The 18513-nt window shown below is 33.4% G+C and overlaps 4 protein-coding genes across 5 annotated transcripts; 2 read left to right on the forward strand and 2 right to left on the reverse strand.

Moving 5' to 3' along the window:
* The first annotated feature begins 1482 nt into the window (after window positions 1-1482).
* Window positions 1483-3132, forward strand: LOC114739799 (probable xyloglucan endotransglucosylase/hydrolase protein 33). The gene is made up of 4 exons (XM_028927876.1): window positions 1483-1717; window positions 1809-1909; window positions 2001-2209; window positions 2730-3132. The coding sequence occupies exons 1-4, from the start codon at window positions 1483-1485 to the stop codon at window positions 3130-3132; spliced, it is 948 nt and encodes a 315-aa protein (XP_028783709.1).
* Window positions 3133-3413: 281 nt separating this feature from the next.
* On the forward strand, window positions 3414-10635 carry LOC114739798 (spermidine synthase). Of its 2 annotated transcripts, XM_028927875.1 has the most exons (11): window positions 3414-3424; window positions 6705-6993; window positions 7961-8037; window positions 8140-8262; window positions 8763-8867; window positions 9075-9147; window positions 9232-9303; window positions 9380-9575; window positions 10005-10131; window positions 10220-10330; window positions 10366-10635. In XM_028927875.1, exons 2-10 carry the CDS (start codon window positions 6810-6812, stop codon window positions 10283-10285), a joined length of 1023 nt encoding a protein of 340 aa, XP_028783708.1. In that variant the 5' UTR covers window positions 3414-3424; window positions 6705-6809; the 3' UTR covers window positions 10286-10330; window positions 10366-10635. The 2 variants fall into 2 exon arrangements, with proteins under 2 accessions (XP_028783708.1, XP_028783707.1); XM_028927874.1 differs by having other exon boundaries at window positions 10220-10635.
* A 731-nt stretch (window positions 10636-11366) lies between these two features.
* LOC114739802 (uncharacterized) lies at window positions 11367-12347 on the reverse strand. The gene has a single exon (XM_028927879.1). The coding sequence runs from the start codon at window positions 12345-12347 to the stop codon at window positions 11367-11369; it is 981 nt and encodes a 326-aa protein (XP_028783712.1).
* Window positions 12348-16546: 4199 nt separating this feature from the next.
* On the reverse strand, window positions 16547-18122 carry LOC114739803 (serine/arginine-rich splicing factor RSZ23-like). Its single transcript, XM_028927881.1, has 4 exons — window positions 18037-18122; window positions 17651-17751; window positions 17338-17506; window positions 16547-16652 (listed from the first exon to the last, which is right to left on the reverse strand). Exons 1-4 carry the CDS (start codon window positions 18120-18122, stop codon window positions 16547-16549), a joined length of 462 nt encoding a protein of 153 aa, XP_028783714.1.
* Window positions 18123-18513: the final 391 nt, after the last annotated feature.

The raw sequence follows: 18513 nt of genomic DNA on the forward strand, positions 1-18513 counted from the left end.
TGTGAAAAAGATCTCAAGGAGAATGACATTAACACCATCATGGAATTAAAAAAAAAAAAAAAACAAAAATCGAATGATACACTTATATAAAATTATATTAATATAAAATTAGATAACTAATTTTTAAAAATTAAAAAAATTAATTAGTTATTTATTAAAATATATATAGATTGTTTTTCATAAAATATCATCTTTAATTTATTTGCGCTTTCACCTTTTCCTTTCTTTTTTATGGAAACCCCCTTATTCATATGTGCAATCAAAATGATTAGTTTTAAAATATATATAAATTAAAGATATAAAATGGGTTGAGATGAGCAAATTAATCCTAATTAACTTTTATATTTTGCATTGGAGAGAGTATATAATTATAAACTAAAATCATATTAAAAAAAAATCTAACGTAGAGTATACAGTACACCACATTCAATTATAAGTTTTAGAAATATTAATTACAAATTTATCATAAAACGTGCACATTCTATAATCTTAAAACTTTATTTACAAACCTTAAAAAAATGAAAACCATAATAATTCATCCGGTCCTAAATATAAGATCCCTTTTATAGTGTAATTTCACAACAAAATGTGTCTTATATTTAGAACCGGAGGAGTATAAATTGTTGAAATTGTGTTGGAAATTACTAGCAATCCAATTTCATTACCTAAAAAGTTGATTAGATGATCTTTTTATTTTTCTCAACTAAAATTTTGGAATTTATGAATGATTTTTTTTAGTCACAAAGTTTACACAACTTATATATATATATCATATAAAAATTATAAAGCTATTTCATTTAAAATATATCTTTAAAATGCACCTCCATTCATTTTTTTCCCTTCACTTCTTAAGAGGTAAAAAAGTCTTTCATTGTACCAGAAGGATCATTAATGTGGGATTGTACTGAATCTCTCTTGCCCATGAAATCCTCCTCCCATTGATTCATTGACTATGTTTTGATAATCTGATGCCCAAAAAAAAAAAAACAGAGTTCATTTTAGTACTTCTCTAAAATAATAAACAAAGGCGCTTTACTCGTCATCTTCAAATAAATTACTCACTTCCTAAATTCTAATGAATCCTAACCACAACCATTAACCAACAACACAGAATTCCATGCTTAACAAGGAATTCCAATCCTTGCCTATGAAAAATTCCAAGTCTTGACCTAAGTTAATTTAGCTACCTACTTGAGTTAACTTGCCATGCCATGCATTTAATACTTGTCTTTGTACCAGTAATCAGAGTCATCATTCTTAACTTCATACAAGAAATTTAGAGTAGTCTTGACCCAACTTCCTTCTATCTTTTCATCAGCTAGAGCCAACATACACACATGCATTTCCCACCCCAAAGAAGACACTAAAAAAGAGGTAGCCAGCTGGCAAACAACTAAGCAGAGATTAAGATCATCACTGATCCTCTTCCATTATATAATTCACACCAACCTGCCATGTTTCTTCTTCATCTCTGCACTAAACATGGCATTATGGCAGCAAAAGCATGTTCTCTCAGTTCTGATGATAATTCTTTGCCTAGTACTTTGTGTTTGTTCTCATGAAAGGCATTATTATACCGCTCCAAGTGTCACTCCTTTAACGGATTCTTTTCCTCATGTTCTAGTTGATCTTTGGTTTTCTAAATCCTTTGGTGCCTCAAATATCAAGTTTCTGAATAATGGGTCCATGGCCACTCTGGCTCTGGACAAAACTTCAGGTTACAATCATGGCTTGCTCAAATCAATGCATAAAGTTTTAATCTTTGAGAGCTTTTTGTGATACCCATTTGAGTTCCTGTTGTTTCTCAGGCTCTGGTGTGGTCTCGCGAACCAGATACTACTATGGATTCTTCAGCGCTGCCATCAAGTTACCCGCTGGTCAGTCATCTGGAGTTGTAGTAGCCTTCTATGTAAGCTTCTTCTCTAATCTCTCTAATAATTTCATCTTTGAAATGTTTATGAGACTATAGCTTCTGAAGAATTAACAAGAGGAAATCTCAGCTGTCGAATGCAGATGTGTTCCCTCACAACCATGATGAGATAGACATTGAACTGCTTGGTCATGACAAGAGAAACGACTGGGTCATTCAGACAAATATATATGCCAATGGGAGTGTCAGCACAGGAAGAGAAGAGAAGTTCTATCTCTGGTTTGACCCAACACAGCAGTATCACCATTACAGCATACTTTGGAACAACTATCACACCGTGTAAGGCAAATCATGTTTCAACCTTAAAAGACAGGAGAAAATGTTAAATTTACTCTGAGTACCTAGATTCTTACTAAAGTTTTCTCTTAATTCGGTTATGTTTTCAATGAAAGTCCATCACTATATTGCTAGATTTTGCTGACATGACCAACCATGTGCCCGTTAAGCATTAAATATTCAGATACCAAATAATCAAATTTTTAGTTTCAATCATCCATATTAGAGTGACAATATAATAAATGACTAGCCATGTTAATTGAATTTTAACAGTATTGATAGGATTTTAATGAGTGATTTTTTCCCAAGACTATAAAAGACTCAAGTACAAGCTTTTAAACTTGAGAAGCAGAACTAAAACTTCAGCAAAATTTTGAAAACAATTTTGATATAACCAGAACTAGACATGTTTTTTCATGCATTATGGGAATTTGAAAAATGAGTCGCACTATTTTTTGGTTTGTGAATAGCGCAACTTGCTATAGAACTTATATATTTATCTTGATGTCTCTGAATCTTTTAGTTTCTTGGTGGACAACATACCAGTGAGGGAGTTCACACACGGCAGCAAATACCCTTCTATATACCCATCAAAGCCAATGTCAGTGCATGCCACAATATGGGATGGTTCAAAATGGGCCACTCATGGAGGAAAATACCCAGTTAATTATAAGTATGGTCCTTTTGTTGTTTCATTTACAGAAATGGAACTCACTGGCTGCAAATCAAATCCCACAGAATCCACAGTGCCTTCTTGTGGCGAGGTCATTTCTTCAAGCTCATTGGACCCAGTTAATGGACCAGAGTTTACAAAGCTGTCACAGCAGCAGATTGAAGCCATGGACTGGGCAAGAAGGAAATTAATGTTTTACTCTTACTGTAATGACAGACCCAGGTTCAAAGTTTTACCACCAGAATGCCACTAAGGTGCATAAGCTATTTTGAAATGTTTACTTTTTTTTCTGTCATTGTTTTTTCCCCTCTCTATAATGGGGAAGCATGAGGAATGTTGTAATTCTATTTTATGGGTCAAGAATGGGTATTAAACTGATAACACAGTAAAAAGTCAATTCGAAAGGAAGCATTTTTATTTATGTGTCTGCTCTAATTCATCAAGTAATGTGCATGCTAAGTATTTATGATGAAAAATGCTGCACGATGCAAGCATCAATTGAAGTATATCTTCAATAATATGTATGTCTCCCAAGTAATATGAAAGTACTGCTCTTTTTCACCCCATAACTTCCACTCTTCATTGTTTTTTTTTTAATAAGCTTTCAAGTAGTTAGGAAATTAATGAGTTTGAATCACCAAAGTTGCAGGAGTTATTCTACTTACCATTAATTTACCATTAAAGAGAAACGGGTGATTTCTTTTTGTTAGACAAGAGAGAGGAAAAAATAAATATAAATAATGCTACTTGTTATAAGTTTTATTAGATGCATTCAGCTAAGTTACTGACTTGTGAATTATACAGCTTATTAGAGGTCTTATATGACAGATTAATTGTTGTCTTGTATGAACTTGACTAGAGAATAGTGAAAAGGGGAACATAATATAAAGATGTACAATCAAAGAATAATGCAAAGTGCCTGATCTAGCTCAGCATATCCACACATGTACAGCAAAAAGAGATTTCCCACTTAATTCTAAAGTCACAAAGCTTGAAACTAAAGTATCAAATTCAGAAGAAAAAAAAAAGAATATTTTATTGTCATGAAAAATAGTAGGTCTATATAGCATGCATTTTGGTCTTTGACCATGTTATATTTTAAAATGTCATCAATCTTGCCCTCACAGGTGACAATCTATGACAGGATTTTATAAACAAATGATGGCATGTCAAAAATATATCATCAATATAAAATATGTAGAAAAATATATTAAAAAAATATAGTTAAATTTCAATTATGGTGAAGATAATATTCTTATTTATCAAATTCAGTTGACCTAGGAATAATACTTTAGAAAAGGAAAAAAATGCCTATATTCTGTGATTGGTTAATTGTCTGAACAAAAGAATAATATCATTTTTAGAATATTGTTTGACTATTGATTCTCAGTAGAACTTTTATGCTGGAAAAATAAAGTGATTGCCTTTTAATAAATCTGAAGGAATGATATTAAGTTATCAACGCCTTTTTAAAACAAGGTTTTTTTTTTTTGGCTGGGTACAAATATTCTCTTGGAGGTAATCATACTTGAAACATTATTAGTCACTAAATGAAAAAGATTCATCAAGTTGTGAGAAATAGGCTCCTTAAGATAATCATATTTAAGACATTGTTAGTCGCTAAATGAAAACGATTCATCCATACCAGCTGTGAGAAATAAGCTCCTTCCATAGTTGTTTTTCTAAAACAAGGTTGAGTGGGCCATGAATGAACTTAATGTAGAAGCCTTGGACTTGTTAGGAGAAGAAAAGGCAAGTGAAACGTAAGATCTAAGTCATCACTTGAGCATCTCGTTCAATTTGTAAATTCTTATCTAAAGCTATAATAGATGCTACCTTTTTTGCGAATTTGAACTAAAATGAAATTATGGATCAAAAGTAGAAAGTTAGAAAAAAAATTTGGGATTAAAAATAATGTTTGACAAAAAATTTTCTTTTCAAATGACATCTTTCTAAAATTTAAATATTTAATCAACCCTATTTAGATTTGTTAGGTCCTTTATGGGTGAGAATATCAAATGAGGCTTTTTGCTAAATTAATTAGAACTTGATTTATTTTCTGGTATTGTAACTATATAAGAAGATTTAATAATAGTAAATCCAAATCATATATTATCTTATTAACTAAGATATTGGGAAGACTGTAGTAAATCTATCATAATATATTACTCCTCCGGTCTTTAATGTATGTAGAGCTTAATTAACTAATTTGAGTATATCAAATATGTTAGTTAAATTAGTTAATATAATATGTTTTTTTCTAAAACACTTTAATCATCTTCTTTAATTCCTTTCATCCCTCCCTTCCTCCCTCACTTGATTATTATTGAAAAAATATCAATAGGGTTAATATAAAAAAAATTTGATAAACATGTGAAATATGTCATACATTTAAGCATCCGAGTAATTGATAAGTATCATGGAATGTCTTATTTTCAGAAAATGCAAATATTTTACCTTCCTAAAATATTCTCTCTCTATAAATACAATGTCCGCCTATGAATACACAGTCCAACCTTCGAGTTTTCAGGTTATCTATCTAGTCCCTCTTTCTTCAATGAAGAACTCAGTTTTTTTCCCCCCAAAAAAACAATTGAAGTTGAATTTTGCATGCAAATAAAGTTCTTAAACTTTGAACTATTTGCAAATAAATAATGAACAAAACTAATAGGATAAGAGTTATCAATATAAATGTAAACTTTCAAGGTCCATGAATTTTAAGGATTGCGAAGATTATTTATATATGACATAAAATTCAGAAGGATTTTATATAATTTAGCCTATATGGCTTGCTGCAATTTTTGCTAATATTAATATTATTCTTGGCATCAAATTGCTTTACACTGGGAAGCCATAGTGGTTTTTAACTAATGTGAATGTAGATGGTAAGCATCAAGAGACCCTGATATTAAAATTTTCGCCATATATTTTTACTTTTTCTTGTTGCTTTGTTTTTAAGAAAATCTTTTATCTTTATAATTTTAACTGGACTGTAACTTAATCTTTTTATTTTAACTTGGTGTACGCAGCACTCATAGTTTTGGCTGTTTCGTCATCCACACTCTATACAACTTAGTATCTATAGTTTAAAAGTTTTAAAAATTAGTTCTTGTATTTTAAAAAAAATAAAATTATGTATTTTATGAAATTTAGGGACTTAAAGTATAAATGATTAAGATTATAAATTTGTAAATTAAAATTTAGGAATCGAATTAAGTTAAAGGTATAAATATTAAGGTGCATCAAGTTAAAAGTAGGGCCTAAATTATAATTAGGTAAAAATTTTAAGAAAAACATTTAGGGACAATGACAAAAAAAACAGCTGGAATTTTGTAAATGCCAAATAAGAAATGTTAACAAAAATTTATTGTCATTTACAATTTCAGATTATCAATACCAAATAAAACTATGTTATCAAACCTAATTTGAGATTTATAATTTTCAGTTTTTTTTTCCTGTCATTCTCCTAAAGATCTATATATTTTAAATATTTATACCATTTCGTTTTGGATCCGTCCCTGACCACAAAAACGAGGGAACCCAGATGGTGCAAAATGCAAATTGCGAAGAGCACCAAATCCCAAAGGAAAACCCTAATCGAGAGCTCTATCATTTTCCTTGTACTTGGCAAAAAGTAACACGTAACATGCATTTCTTAAGGCTTTGTTTGGATATAAAATTTTCTTCCCTTTCATTCCTCGCCTCAATTCCCGCACCAATCAAACGCTTTCCCTTCAAAGCAGATTCTTTTACTTTCCAACGTACCCCACACAGTCTTTATGTGATTCTTTTTTTCCAACTCGCTTCATATTACACCATGCCAAGAGTGTTGGGTCGTCCCTTGTAGTGAAGTCTATCAAAATCATTGCTTTTGGAGTTCCAAAGGCTCAATAATTGAGATTTTCTTTGACACAGCTAGGTGGGGAAGCCATGGCTGAAGAGAGTGTCGTTGAGTCTTGCGATTTGCCTGCGAAGAGGCAGAGGGAAGACGAAGAGAATGGGGTCTCTGCTTCTACCGTTTCCATGGAGACAGACATGAATGGTGGCAAGCATCCTGATTTTATGTCTTCAGTGATTCCTGGCTGGTTCTCCGAAGTTAGCTCAATGTGGCCGGGTTAGTTCTCTCTCAAAACCCTTTATATGATGTTTTCAGAAGCTGCCTCCTTTCCCCTGTTTGGTTGCTAATACAAGAACACGTTACCATTCTTTCTCATATGAGGATACGAAGATAGACCATTAATCATTGATAATTGATATTAATCATTAATAATAATTCCTGGTTCCATTTCTTGTAGATTCGTGCCTGCGCGAAAGCACACACTATAGTTTTAGGTGATTTAGTTGATTACTTGTTTTGGTGTCAGTTGGCCAGGACTTTTCTCTTTTTACGGAAGCTGTTTGCTTTTCTTGATTTCTGTCTATTTTGCATCATTTGCTTTTCCCTAATATGATAATTAAGCATTTTTTAGGATTGATAATAATTGACTGTCTGAATGTGCCCGAAAGTATAACCACCGCTAGCGAGTCTTCAATAATGTCCCCCTAATTGCTACTACAGGCAAGTTGTTTTTAATGGTTGTCATGTTTTATACTTACATTTGCAAGTTTGATTTCTCCCTTATCTGCTCACCAGATTCGCTGAGCACATTTTTTTTTTGTTTGTTGCTCTGATTTTGATGTCTGCACATATGAGAGCCGCGGTTCGGCTTGGTACCTTGCACCAGAAAGAAGTTAATTTTTGGGTAGATGCAACTGTTATCACTTCTTTCTGTGCTCATGAAATATATGCATTGTCGCATACTATAAAAAAGAAAGAATTTTATTACTCTCTGTAATTTTGTCCTATGCACCAATGAAGGACTATTTCCTTTGCTCAGGCGTCTATACAAGTATACATAATTTCTGTTAGCGACTGTCGTACGTTAATTGTTTTGTCTTCTGTGAAATGAATATCTCTGCATCTTACAGCCGTAGTTTGGCAAGGTCAGAGCATTACTGATACACTGGAGATGTAAGCCAGATCTTATGGATCTACCTTTGTGATTATATTTATGGTTTGGAACTTGGTTGTTATTTTGCAGGAGAGGCACACTCTTTAAAAGTTGAAAAGATCCTATTCCAAGGGAAGTCTGATTACCAGAATGTGATGGTCTTCCAGGTACAGGAGGCTTCAGTTTCAGCATATTAAGTTATTTTTTCTTTATACCATTTTCACGGCCCTTTCTCTATTTACAATGCAATGCTGTCAATTTTTTCACAGTCATCATCATACGGAAAGGTTCTTGTTTTGGATGGTGTGATTCAGCTCACTGAAAGAGATGAATGTGCATACCAGGAAATGATCACACATCTTCCTCTATGCTCCATTCCAAATCCCAAAAAGGTCCTCAGATAATTCCAAAATTCTACTATATGTATTGTTTACATTTTTTTTCTCTGTTACCTAACATTTGTTGGTTGACAAGTCGCTCAAAGTACTGTGAAGTAGTATATGAATTCATCCCGAAGCTTAGAAGAATTGGTAATGAGCATATCTTATTGATCTAACCATGGCATAATATATGCAGCACCATTCGTTATATTTAGATTGGCAACATTAGTTTCATTTCCTATTGATTTGTGCCTGAGTTGACCATAGCCTTTCACAGATAGTTTGCTGAATGGCAATAGTTTGAGTTGAGGCTAACACTATGGAATTAGGGGAAACATCTAATTTATGGCTGGCCAGAACCAGTCTTGGTTTTGTTTTAAAACAAAATTTGAGGGATATAATGAACATAGACATGTTTGAAGTCAAATAGGGATACATTTTGCTGTTGGGGAATGATTAGCTGGTTATATTGTTTTAGTTATTATTTTCCTCATTGCAATTTTCTTTCTTAGGTTTTGGTTATTGGTGGGGGAGATGGTGGAGTCTTGCGGGAAGTTGCACGGCATTCTTCTGTTGAGAAGATAGACATTTGCGAAATTGACAAAATGGTTGTTGATGTGAGTAACGACTCAGGCCTCTACTCTATTTTTTCATGCATTACTTCACTCATCCGTGTATTTTCTCAGCTGAGTGGTAATTTACTGAAGAAATATTACTTATTACATGCTGATTCTTTTTTACTTTGTCTCGAAATGATTATATTGTTGAGCTCAGTGGCTTCTGGCAGCTGCATGCTAAGTGTTAAATTAAGCTCATAATTACAGGTTTCCAAACAATTTTTCCCTGAAGTAGCTGTAGGGTTTGATGATCCACGTGTAACACTTCATATTGGTGATGGTATGATCATCTTCGTATTATTTTTCATAAATACTTGCTCTTTTTGGAGAATTCATCTCATTGTCACTTGTCTCAATGGTTTAGGAGTTGCCTTTTTGAAAGATGTTCCTACAGGAACTTATGATGCAGTTATAGTTGACTCATCTGACCCTATAGGTATGTGTGTCCTCTAAAATTTTGGTTCGTCAATGGCAATTTAATTTATTATCTAAACATATGAGATATTATCCAGGTCCTGCTCAGGAGCTTTTTGAGAAACCCTTTTTTGAGTTGGTTGCGAAGGCTCTTCGTCCTGGAGGAGTTGTGAGCACTCAGGCTGAAAGTATATGGCTTCATATGCATATTATTGAGGGCATTGTTGCCAATTGTCGCCAGATATTTAAAGGCTCTGTTGAATATGCTTGGACTTCAGTTCCCACATACCCAAGGTATTGTTATAATTTTTGTTTTGACTGAACTATTGTGAGTCCTTCAGAGATGTATGAGCCACCAATATATCCCTTAAAATTCAATTACCATCATTTTAACTACAATTGTTTTTAATATGGTAATGTCTTGAGCTCTTCCCAATCATCAATTCAAATTCATGACAGAATGATATCGAAGTAGAATGATATGGTTTTTTTTTTTTTTTTTGGTAAAAAAAAATGATATGGTTATTTTGTTTCGAGTACTGATGATGGAGAATGCATTTTTTAGGGACCCAAGTGATAAGTTTACTCTTTACTATTCTTCTAGGAAAAGGTCATTCTAAAATTGACTTGTCTCAATCTGTATGCTGCCTTGCAGGAGAACTCTGTTTTAATAACTTGAAAATGAGTATCCACGCTGATGTTGCTTTTATTGTTCCTTTTCAGTGGGGTAATTGGTTTTATGCTTTGCTCAACCGAAGGACCTCCTGTCGATTTCAAGCGTCCAGTGAACCCCATAGATGCTAATGATAATCAGAAATCAGTAAGGCCGCTCAAGTTTTACAACTCTGAGGTCTGCTTCTGTTTCAACCATTTTCTCTTATATTCAAATTGGTACCTTTTGACAGTCTTTATTCATAAGTCCTCTCGTTTCTATTCAGATTCATGCAGCGGCATTTTGCCTGCCATCGTTTGCCAGGAGAGCGATCGATTCTACAGCAAATTGAGAATATTTTCCAGATTCTGGAGGAGCATGTTAACTGTTGCAGAAAGCTACCTTCCCTTTCTTACTAGAGTGGTTTGCCTATCAATGAATCACCAAATAATTTAGGACTCGAATTCAACATCAGCTAGTAAGACTTATGCAGAGGATACTTGGAATGAACTAACCTATGTTTCTTTATGAAAAAAATGATTGGTGATGTTGGAATTAGTTGAGCTATTAATAAACCTTCTCGTTTCATGCCAATTGTTCACCTTCTTGTTCAAATAAGAATGCATTCTTATGATTTGCTATCTGTCTTGCTTGCTACTGGCTTATGAACGATGTGGTTAGTCAATTTTTGTATTCTGCTTATTATCTATCAGTCTGATTTCTTGAGAAAAACAAATTCGTCTTGCTTTCACTTAGATAGTTCTGTGGTAAAACTTACGAATCTCATCGTAGACTTCTCCCATAAAATGATAGATAAACTGAACTAATTATTAAACAAAGGGAAGATTTATACGCAGTCTGTTATATCTGTAATCAAAACAAAACCAATTTATGGTTCACCAGTTTAATCATCCACCTTTTATGGTATTATAGAAAATCATGCACTTGTCATATTTGATTATTCTAATATTTAAGTATATAAAAAAGCTACATATAAATATAGCCTTAAACGTGTCAGCAAATCAAACATGGATTTGAACCTTTGTAATTCAAAACACACACACACACACAAAAACTCAGAGATTTGGTTTGGCCTGTTTATATTGTTTAAACCAATCATACAAACAAAGTTTTACATACCAATACCACATGCATCTGGGAACGGCAGATAGAAAGCAAACACAACTACTCTTGAAGCCTTCATGGGATGAGCAGGTTGAAATTTGATAAGAAACAACTGATGTTTTATGATATATATGTATACACATAGATATTTCAGATTATTTATAACAATAGAGATAAATATAACTCCTTACTCAACTAGATGAGAGTAATTACTAATCTCTTTCTCAAGCTTGATTGCCAGTAGCCCAATCTTAGTTCTTATATCAAATAAACTGCACCATTCACTTTGTGGCCACCAATTAGTTCTTTCATTCATGAACAGCTTCAGTGTCTTTGCCCAGTTCCTCATCAACCTTCTTCTTCACTTTCCTTTCCTTGCACTCATGGAAATAGATCATACAGGCCACCCATTTCAGCAGATTCACCACACAGAACAATCCTGCCTGTACTATGATTCCATTCCCCTCTTTGTAGCATCCTATGTACAGGCATGGAATCCTTAAAAATTGTCCCCAGGCAAAGAAAAAAAGCATCAGAAACAGCCCTCTCCTCTGACAGCCTCTGTTGAAATAACCAGAAAGTACTAACGCATCAATCCCATGAATCCCTTCCAATACTGAGATCACAATACTCATGTTCCACGTAGCACTCCATTCTAAATACATTCCTAACAGTTTTGCAAAACCCAGACTGCAAATTACTGCGAATAGCCCATAGAAACTGACATATCTCAACACAACTAAGTAGATGGTGACTATAAATAGTAATCCAAGCATATGACAGTTAGTTAAGAACTGCACAAATATGGAAGTTATAAACGTGCCTCCCAAGTTGGTTGTGTCAATGCATTTCTGAAACATGTCCTTGAGATTCATATGCTTCTCTCCTGAACGTAGCTTTGATGCCAAATCAATAGTAACAATTGCAGAGCAGAGATCTAAGACATGGAGAGGCACCAAGTAGATTAATCCGAGTTGAATCAGCTTAAGGACATAATTTTTACTGAATCTTCCAAGGATTTCGTCTGGATACGAACGATGATAATATCGCGAGTAATCAGGTGGTATGTTGAGAATGTCTGAGGTTTCAGCTAGAGTTTCTTGGAGGAAGGTTTCGAAGTAAACCATGAAACAGAAGAGTGGAAGCGAACAGAGGAAGGTGAAGATGATGAAGTTGATGTTCTTAAGAAAGATTAAGCCAACAGCTTCCTTTAGGATATCGAAGACCTCAAGCTCCTTCTTCTTCTGCTTCTTATCCTGCTGCATAACTTGTTTGTTTTCACTCTCCATATCTCTCTCAGATTTCAAATTCCAAAACCCAACTTCTGATGATGTTCTAAGAAACCAAGCTTAATGCTAAGTTCAGATTCACACAAACGACTATCTTCCCTTGTTTCTTCTTTTTTGGGGCAACACTTGAGTTGACTTGAGAAATCAGATTTGAGGCAAAGACTTGGTCTTTTTCCTTGCATGTGGTTATGACTTGGGCATAAATTGGCGTCACAAACGAGCCCAAAACTGAAAGTTCTGAACGCTGGCCCCTAATCTAGTCATTATTTTCATGTACGTTGACTCTGTACATTATTTGACTTATGAAGCGGTTGGTGTGAATTATTCAATGATAAGGGATGCACTATTTTATTCTTATTTTTGTTTAAGTCTATCCTTCTACAGTATTTTAAAAAAATCAGATTCATTTTTTTGGTTTTACTTCTGTTTAGTTCAGTTTGATTTTAATCTATGTTTGCATATTTTTATGTCTCCATATTTTAAAATCTTCAAGTTTAGGCATATTTGTTCTATATTTGTTCAACCCAAAATTATATGAAATGTTCAAAATTATAACTCTATAATAAATAATTAATCTCAAGTTACTAGTTGTTCTTAGTAATAATCAATTTAAGCACTTGTATAGAAACTATATATTTTTTCCCATGCAGCATAATAACCTGGTAGGAACTTTTTTTCATTATTGATTTGAAGAGAATTTTAGGTGAGAAATTAAACATTTAAATTCAAACAGAAAACTAACATAGATAAGAGATAGAAATAAAGAGATAAAACTGAAAAAATGATCCAATAAAAATATGCATAGAATTTAATACGAGCTGCACGTTTGCTAAACAATTTATATTTTAAATTGATCTATCTATTGAATTAAGAGTACAGACACTACACCAAATAAAAGAGAGAATATATCATAAAGAGATGAGTAAGTTCAATGAAGACACTTAAATTTAAAACATTAATTAATCTGTAAGTCTTTATAGTTTCAACTAATTTTAAATCAGATCCTTATAGTTTTTTACTTTTTTATTAGGTCCTTATACTTTTACTTGTTTTTAATTAGGTCCTTACATTTGTTTTTCTTTTTATCAAGTCTTTATAAGTTTACCTTATTTTTAATTAAGTCCCTGAATTTTTTATTCTTTATTTTATAAATTCTAATAGTACTATTCTATAAACATAAAATAGTATATATTATTTAATATTAGTTTATAAAGAATAATATTCTAAAAATAATGAATTATTATAATAATTTTATTTTTTTCAACAAAAAAATTAATTGTTCCAAAAAATTTTCCTGAATTAATTATTTGTATTACTTTTTTTATTATCTAATTATTAATTTAATTTAATTATTAATATTTTATATTTCAGTATTAATCTATTTAATTAAGTCTATATTTAATTAATAAATAAAAATTAAAACTACATGGACCTTATTAAAAATTTAGTGAAATTATAAGGACTTAATAAAAAGAAAAGTGAGTGCAACGACCTAATTAAAAACAAATAAAAGTATAAGAACCTAATAAAAAAAAACTATAAGGATCTAATTCAAAATTGATTGAAATTATAAGAACTTGTAGATTAAATAATGAAAACATTATGAATTATTACTTATAGCATGACCTCAATTCACAGATGCTGCTCAAAAGAAAACGCAAGTCCAAGTAACAAATTTTTTTATATGGCTATCTAACTAGGTTAGATTCGAGCATTGTCTAGTTCAATTACTAGTAGTTCTCCTAAAGGTATTTTCTGCCTTTTTATATAACTAATCTGATTGGATCATATCCAAGCATGATCGGGCTTAATTAGAAGTAGTTGTTTTAAAAATGTTTTCTTCATTCACACAGCTCAAACTCGAAACGTCGTGCTTAAGCTATCAAAACCATGGATGAGTTAATCATGCTTACATGTGAGTCTCTTGCCGCATAAGTAATGTACCTTTCCTCCGTGACCTTCTCAAAGGTAAGTTAAAAACATATTAATAAATTTAATAACTAATAATTTAAAATCCATCATAATTTCTGAGTTAGTCAGAACTGTGATGGGGAACCAACTGACTATTAAAAGGATTGCAAATTGAGTCTTACTTAACGGGCTAATTTGTGAGTCGTTATTATCTAAACCCAACTTCTGAGTCAAGATTTACGCAAACTGGTATCTTCCCCGTTTCTTGTCATTATTACATTATATCCATTTCATTTTGATAATGCCAAGAATTTAAGATAATCACAGCCAAAGAGAAGTGAGATAACTCTGTGTACGGCAAACAAAAGTGATGAAATTGAATCGGTGATGTAATTATTATCTTTTTGATAAACAAAACAAAACGTCAGTCTATTCTTTTTTTTTTTTTTGGGAGTATAAAGAGAATGTACTGCTAAGATATGTACAAGAAGTTCAGGCTAAACATACAGGCAATTAGTTGGAGCTAGCAACAGCATCTAAGAGCCTCCTGGCATTAGAGGTGTGAATAACAAAAGATTGGACAAGAACAAAGATGTTTTCTTGGGAAAAGGGATCATCAGCAAATATGCGCTTGTTCCAGTTGTCCCAAAGTTTCCAACATAGCATGCCAAAAGTGAGCCACCAATGAGTGCCCATGCATCGAGGATTGAGATTCCGAAGTAGCCAGTCTTCAAAAGGTTTGGAGAAGAATTCCTGGGTTTTGTCATGGGGTGTTAATTGCAGCCAACATGCCTGTACTGTGGGACAAAAACGAAGAATATGGCTCAAATCACAAGTTCCTTCCATGGCTATGCCTCTTCTCAATCGCTCTGAATTAGAAAGGAGTCTATTCTTCTTGGCTAGCCAAAGAAAAGTGTGAATCCTTTGAACCCCAGGCCTCTTCCAGATCCAATTCCAGCATTTTCCGTGAATTTCATAATCAAATTGGTGATTGGCTTGATACACCCAATGAACTGTGAAGGCTCCATTGGCGGTTAGGTTCCAGTAGCATAAGTCGTCTAACTGAGGCTCTTAAGGGGGACCAGTTGCAGCGATTTGTAAATTCAGGCTTGTTGGAAGCAGGTGTTGGAATTTAGTCCGGTCCCATTCTCCCTAGCTAGTAATGTAATCAATCGTTGATTGTCTTGTTAAGTTCGGTCTCTGATACATCTGTGAAAGTAAGGTATTTGAGAGGACCCACTTCACCAACTCAATAATCAAGCTAGAATCTAGTCGTCTTACCATTCCCAATATGCTAAGTGATATTTAGTTCAGTGTCAGTCTATTCCCTTGTGTGTATCACTATATACATTTGGTTCAGTTCAATCCCATGCACGTTTGTAATATAGGTTTATCTATCTATCTGTGCGTACTACATACATACATAATCTTCAAGTTTAGGTAGTCTATCTATATTTTTTTGACCCAAAAATTTGCAAAACAATCATAAAAGGTTCAAATTTGTAATCCTATAATTAATCTCAAGTTACTAGATATCCTCAGTATAACCAATTCAAACATTTATATAGAATTTTTTTTTTTCATGCAAAGTAATAACCTAATAAAATTTTTTTATTGCAATTTGAACAAAATTTTTAATGAAACTTTTTAATAGTAAAAAAACAATTACAGAGAAGAGATAAAAGTAAAAACAATGATGCTCTTATGCGCACAAGATTCTAAGTTTTTCAGGTATTATCATGCCTGTAGAATTACAGGGCCAGCCTGTTTTACCCTTTTTTTTGGGGGGGGGGGGTTTGCATTTGAACTTTTTAGATACGGCAACAGAAGATTTCTTTTTTTTTTTTAACATGGAAAGGCAAGCCGAAGCTTGAGGAAAATAACGCCTTAAAAGGCTACACAAACGAACAACAGAATAGTCATGTTAACATCTTGTCTTCCAGGAATATTCCTTTGCAACCGTTAGGCACCTCCCAAGAGAGAATCATTTCTGTCAATCCTGTGTGGCCCTGTCTTGCCATAGAAGATTTCTAAAGTAGTGCATAAAAGACATATATGTATGTACGTACGTAAGTTTATTTCTACACTTTCTACAATACGATCCATTAAACAAAATACGATTCGCTGTTGGATAAGTACGTTGCCTTATTGTTTGGGAGAGAACAAAAGATGGTGTCCCATGTGCATAACGAAATAATGGGTCCGTAGATGAATCAAAACCTATATTCTCATGCAAAAATTGCATTGAAAGAAACTATTCAGCCTAATCATTGGCCTCAAGTGATCAGTCAAATAGATCTTCTCCGTTTATGCAAAGAAGGTGACCTTTTGATCTCGTAGCTGCTCCTGCGTTTACGTGTTCTGCCCTGTTGTACTGGAGATCCCTCAGGGGTTCTGTAGCAGAAATAAGCAAATTCAATGCGGTAATTTTAGATATTAGCTCTTTCAAACAGATCATCCACACTAATTATAATAACTGAGCAAAGAATCACTACTGTTTATTATTTCAGTTTTATATGTTTCTCATCAGTCCCATTTGCCAGCAAATTAGATTTCACCAAGTTTACAGAGAATATGAAAGCATAAGAAAGAAGACACTGAATCAGGCCTTCGGTGATCCTAAAAAATGGAGTAACGTAAGAGAATGCCGTAATTATAATTCCACATTTTCAACGAAGCCATCAGTGAAAGGAGAAGACAACAAATTCCAGAATGACCGTGACTCCCCAAACTTTGCAAAACAAAACAAAGCGATTACCACAACCAAATCAGATGCCAACCTTATGGTGATTTAATGAAGAATCAACATTAAATTTAAGGCAAATTATCAATTCTTCAAACAGGGAACTTATCAGTAATCTTTTCAGCAAACAGTTCGCAAACATTATACATCAGCCTCGAGTCATAAAACACAATTTACAAGTGAATTCATGCTCTGCAATCTGTGAACCTATCATCTTTATTATTTCATTTACTCTGGGGTTCAATATTTGATGAAACAGCTATAACCCTATAACTACTTGAAATGCTTAATTGTGTTAATTACTTTCTCATCACATGGCCTACAGAGCAAACAAACCTGCGGGGCTCATGCCTATAGCCTGGAGTAATTCCGATATGCTCAAGGCGGCAACGAATCCTCCATCTTCCTCTGACCTCTGGACAGTCTCGAGCTAAATGACCAGATTTACCACACCTGTAACATCTACTGTCGGGATTATGATGTTTTACATGCCAACCATTTCTACCTGTATGGCGTTCAACATTCGTATCAATCTTGAGACAAATTCTAAATGAGGATAGAGTAAAGAAGAAACAAGTATGAATTTACTACGACAAAAGAAAAATGCCATAACGTATGCACAGTAATAACTGATATATTGAGTACTGACCGTTCAAATCATGAACTGCATTAACTGCATCCCTCAGGTCTCGAAACCTTACAATAGCGTAGAATGTCCGTCGGCTTTTAGTTTCAGAAACCCAGTGGGAACTGCATTGAAGGTATCAATTAGTCAAACATTAGCAGAATTAAGTGCCTCAGAAAGATGCAGAGTTCAACGCCGGATAGAGCAGTATATCAACAACTCGGCAGATAGAGAAAAACGCAAATGACAATAATAGCAGAATGGTGGAATTATGATGTTTAATTAAATCTTTCCTTCACAAACACGCAAATATAGTAATCGAATTATAGAAAGAATTAAAAAAATCTGTCCAAGAAACTTGGTTTCTTTGGCAAGAATGTGCAAAGAAAAGTAAAATCTAACTGGATTACCTCCTATAAGAAGGATACAGACGCATTTCATTCGGAAGATCCAAATCAGTAAAACCCAAATTCCCAACGTACACTTCGGCATACATTGTCGAGAACCAGCATCAACCTACTGAAGAGATGGCGAAAATAAGAACCAAAACGTCCGATCAGATAGCGAGAATTCGCAGAACTTAAACAATGGAAGGGAAGCAAATGGTTCGAGGAATCTCAGAGATTGCTTTGCGTATTTTGAAAACTTTGAGAGAGAAAGAAAGCGAGGCCTAATATACTCAAGACTGGTAACTCGCAAAGCTTTTTGTTGGCGCGCTTTAATAGTTTCTTTACATTCATTTTGAAATTAATATTAAAAATAAATCATTTATAAATAAAATTAGATTAAAACAACCATTTTTTTGGGCCAAGAAGATTAAATTAACCTTTTTTGGCCAAGAAGATTAAATTAACTTTAATCATCTCTATTTAATACTACCTCCGATT

The sequence above is a fragment of the Neltuma alba genome, unplaced genomic scaffold (genome assembly GCF_004799145.2).
Source record: "Neltuma alba isolate B1F8T4 unplaced genomic scaffold, ASM479914v2 tig00002910_pilon, whole genome shotgun sequence".
Classification (NCBI taxonomy): Eukaryota; Viridiplantae; Streptophyta; class Magnoliopsida; order Fabales; family Fabaceae; genus Neltuma; species Neltuma alba.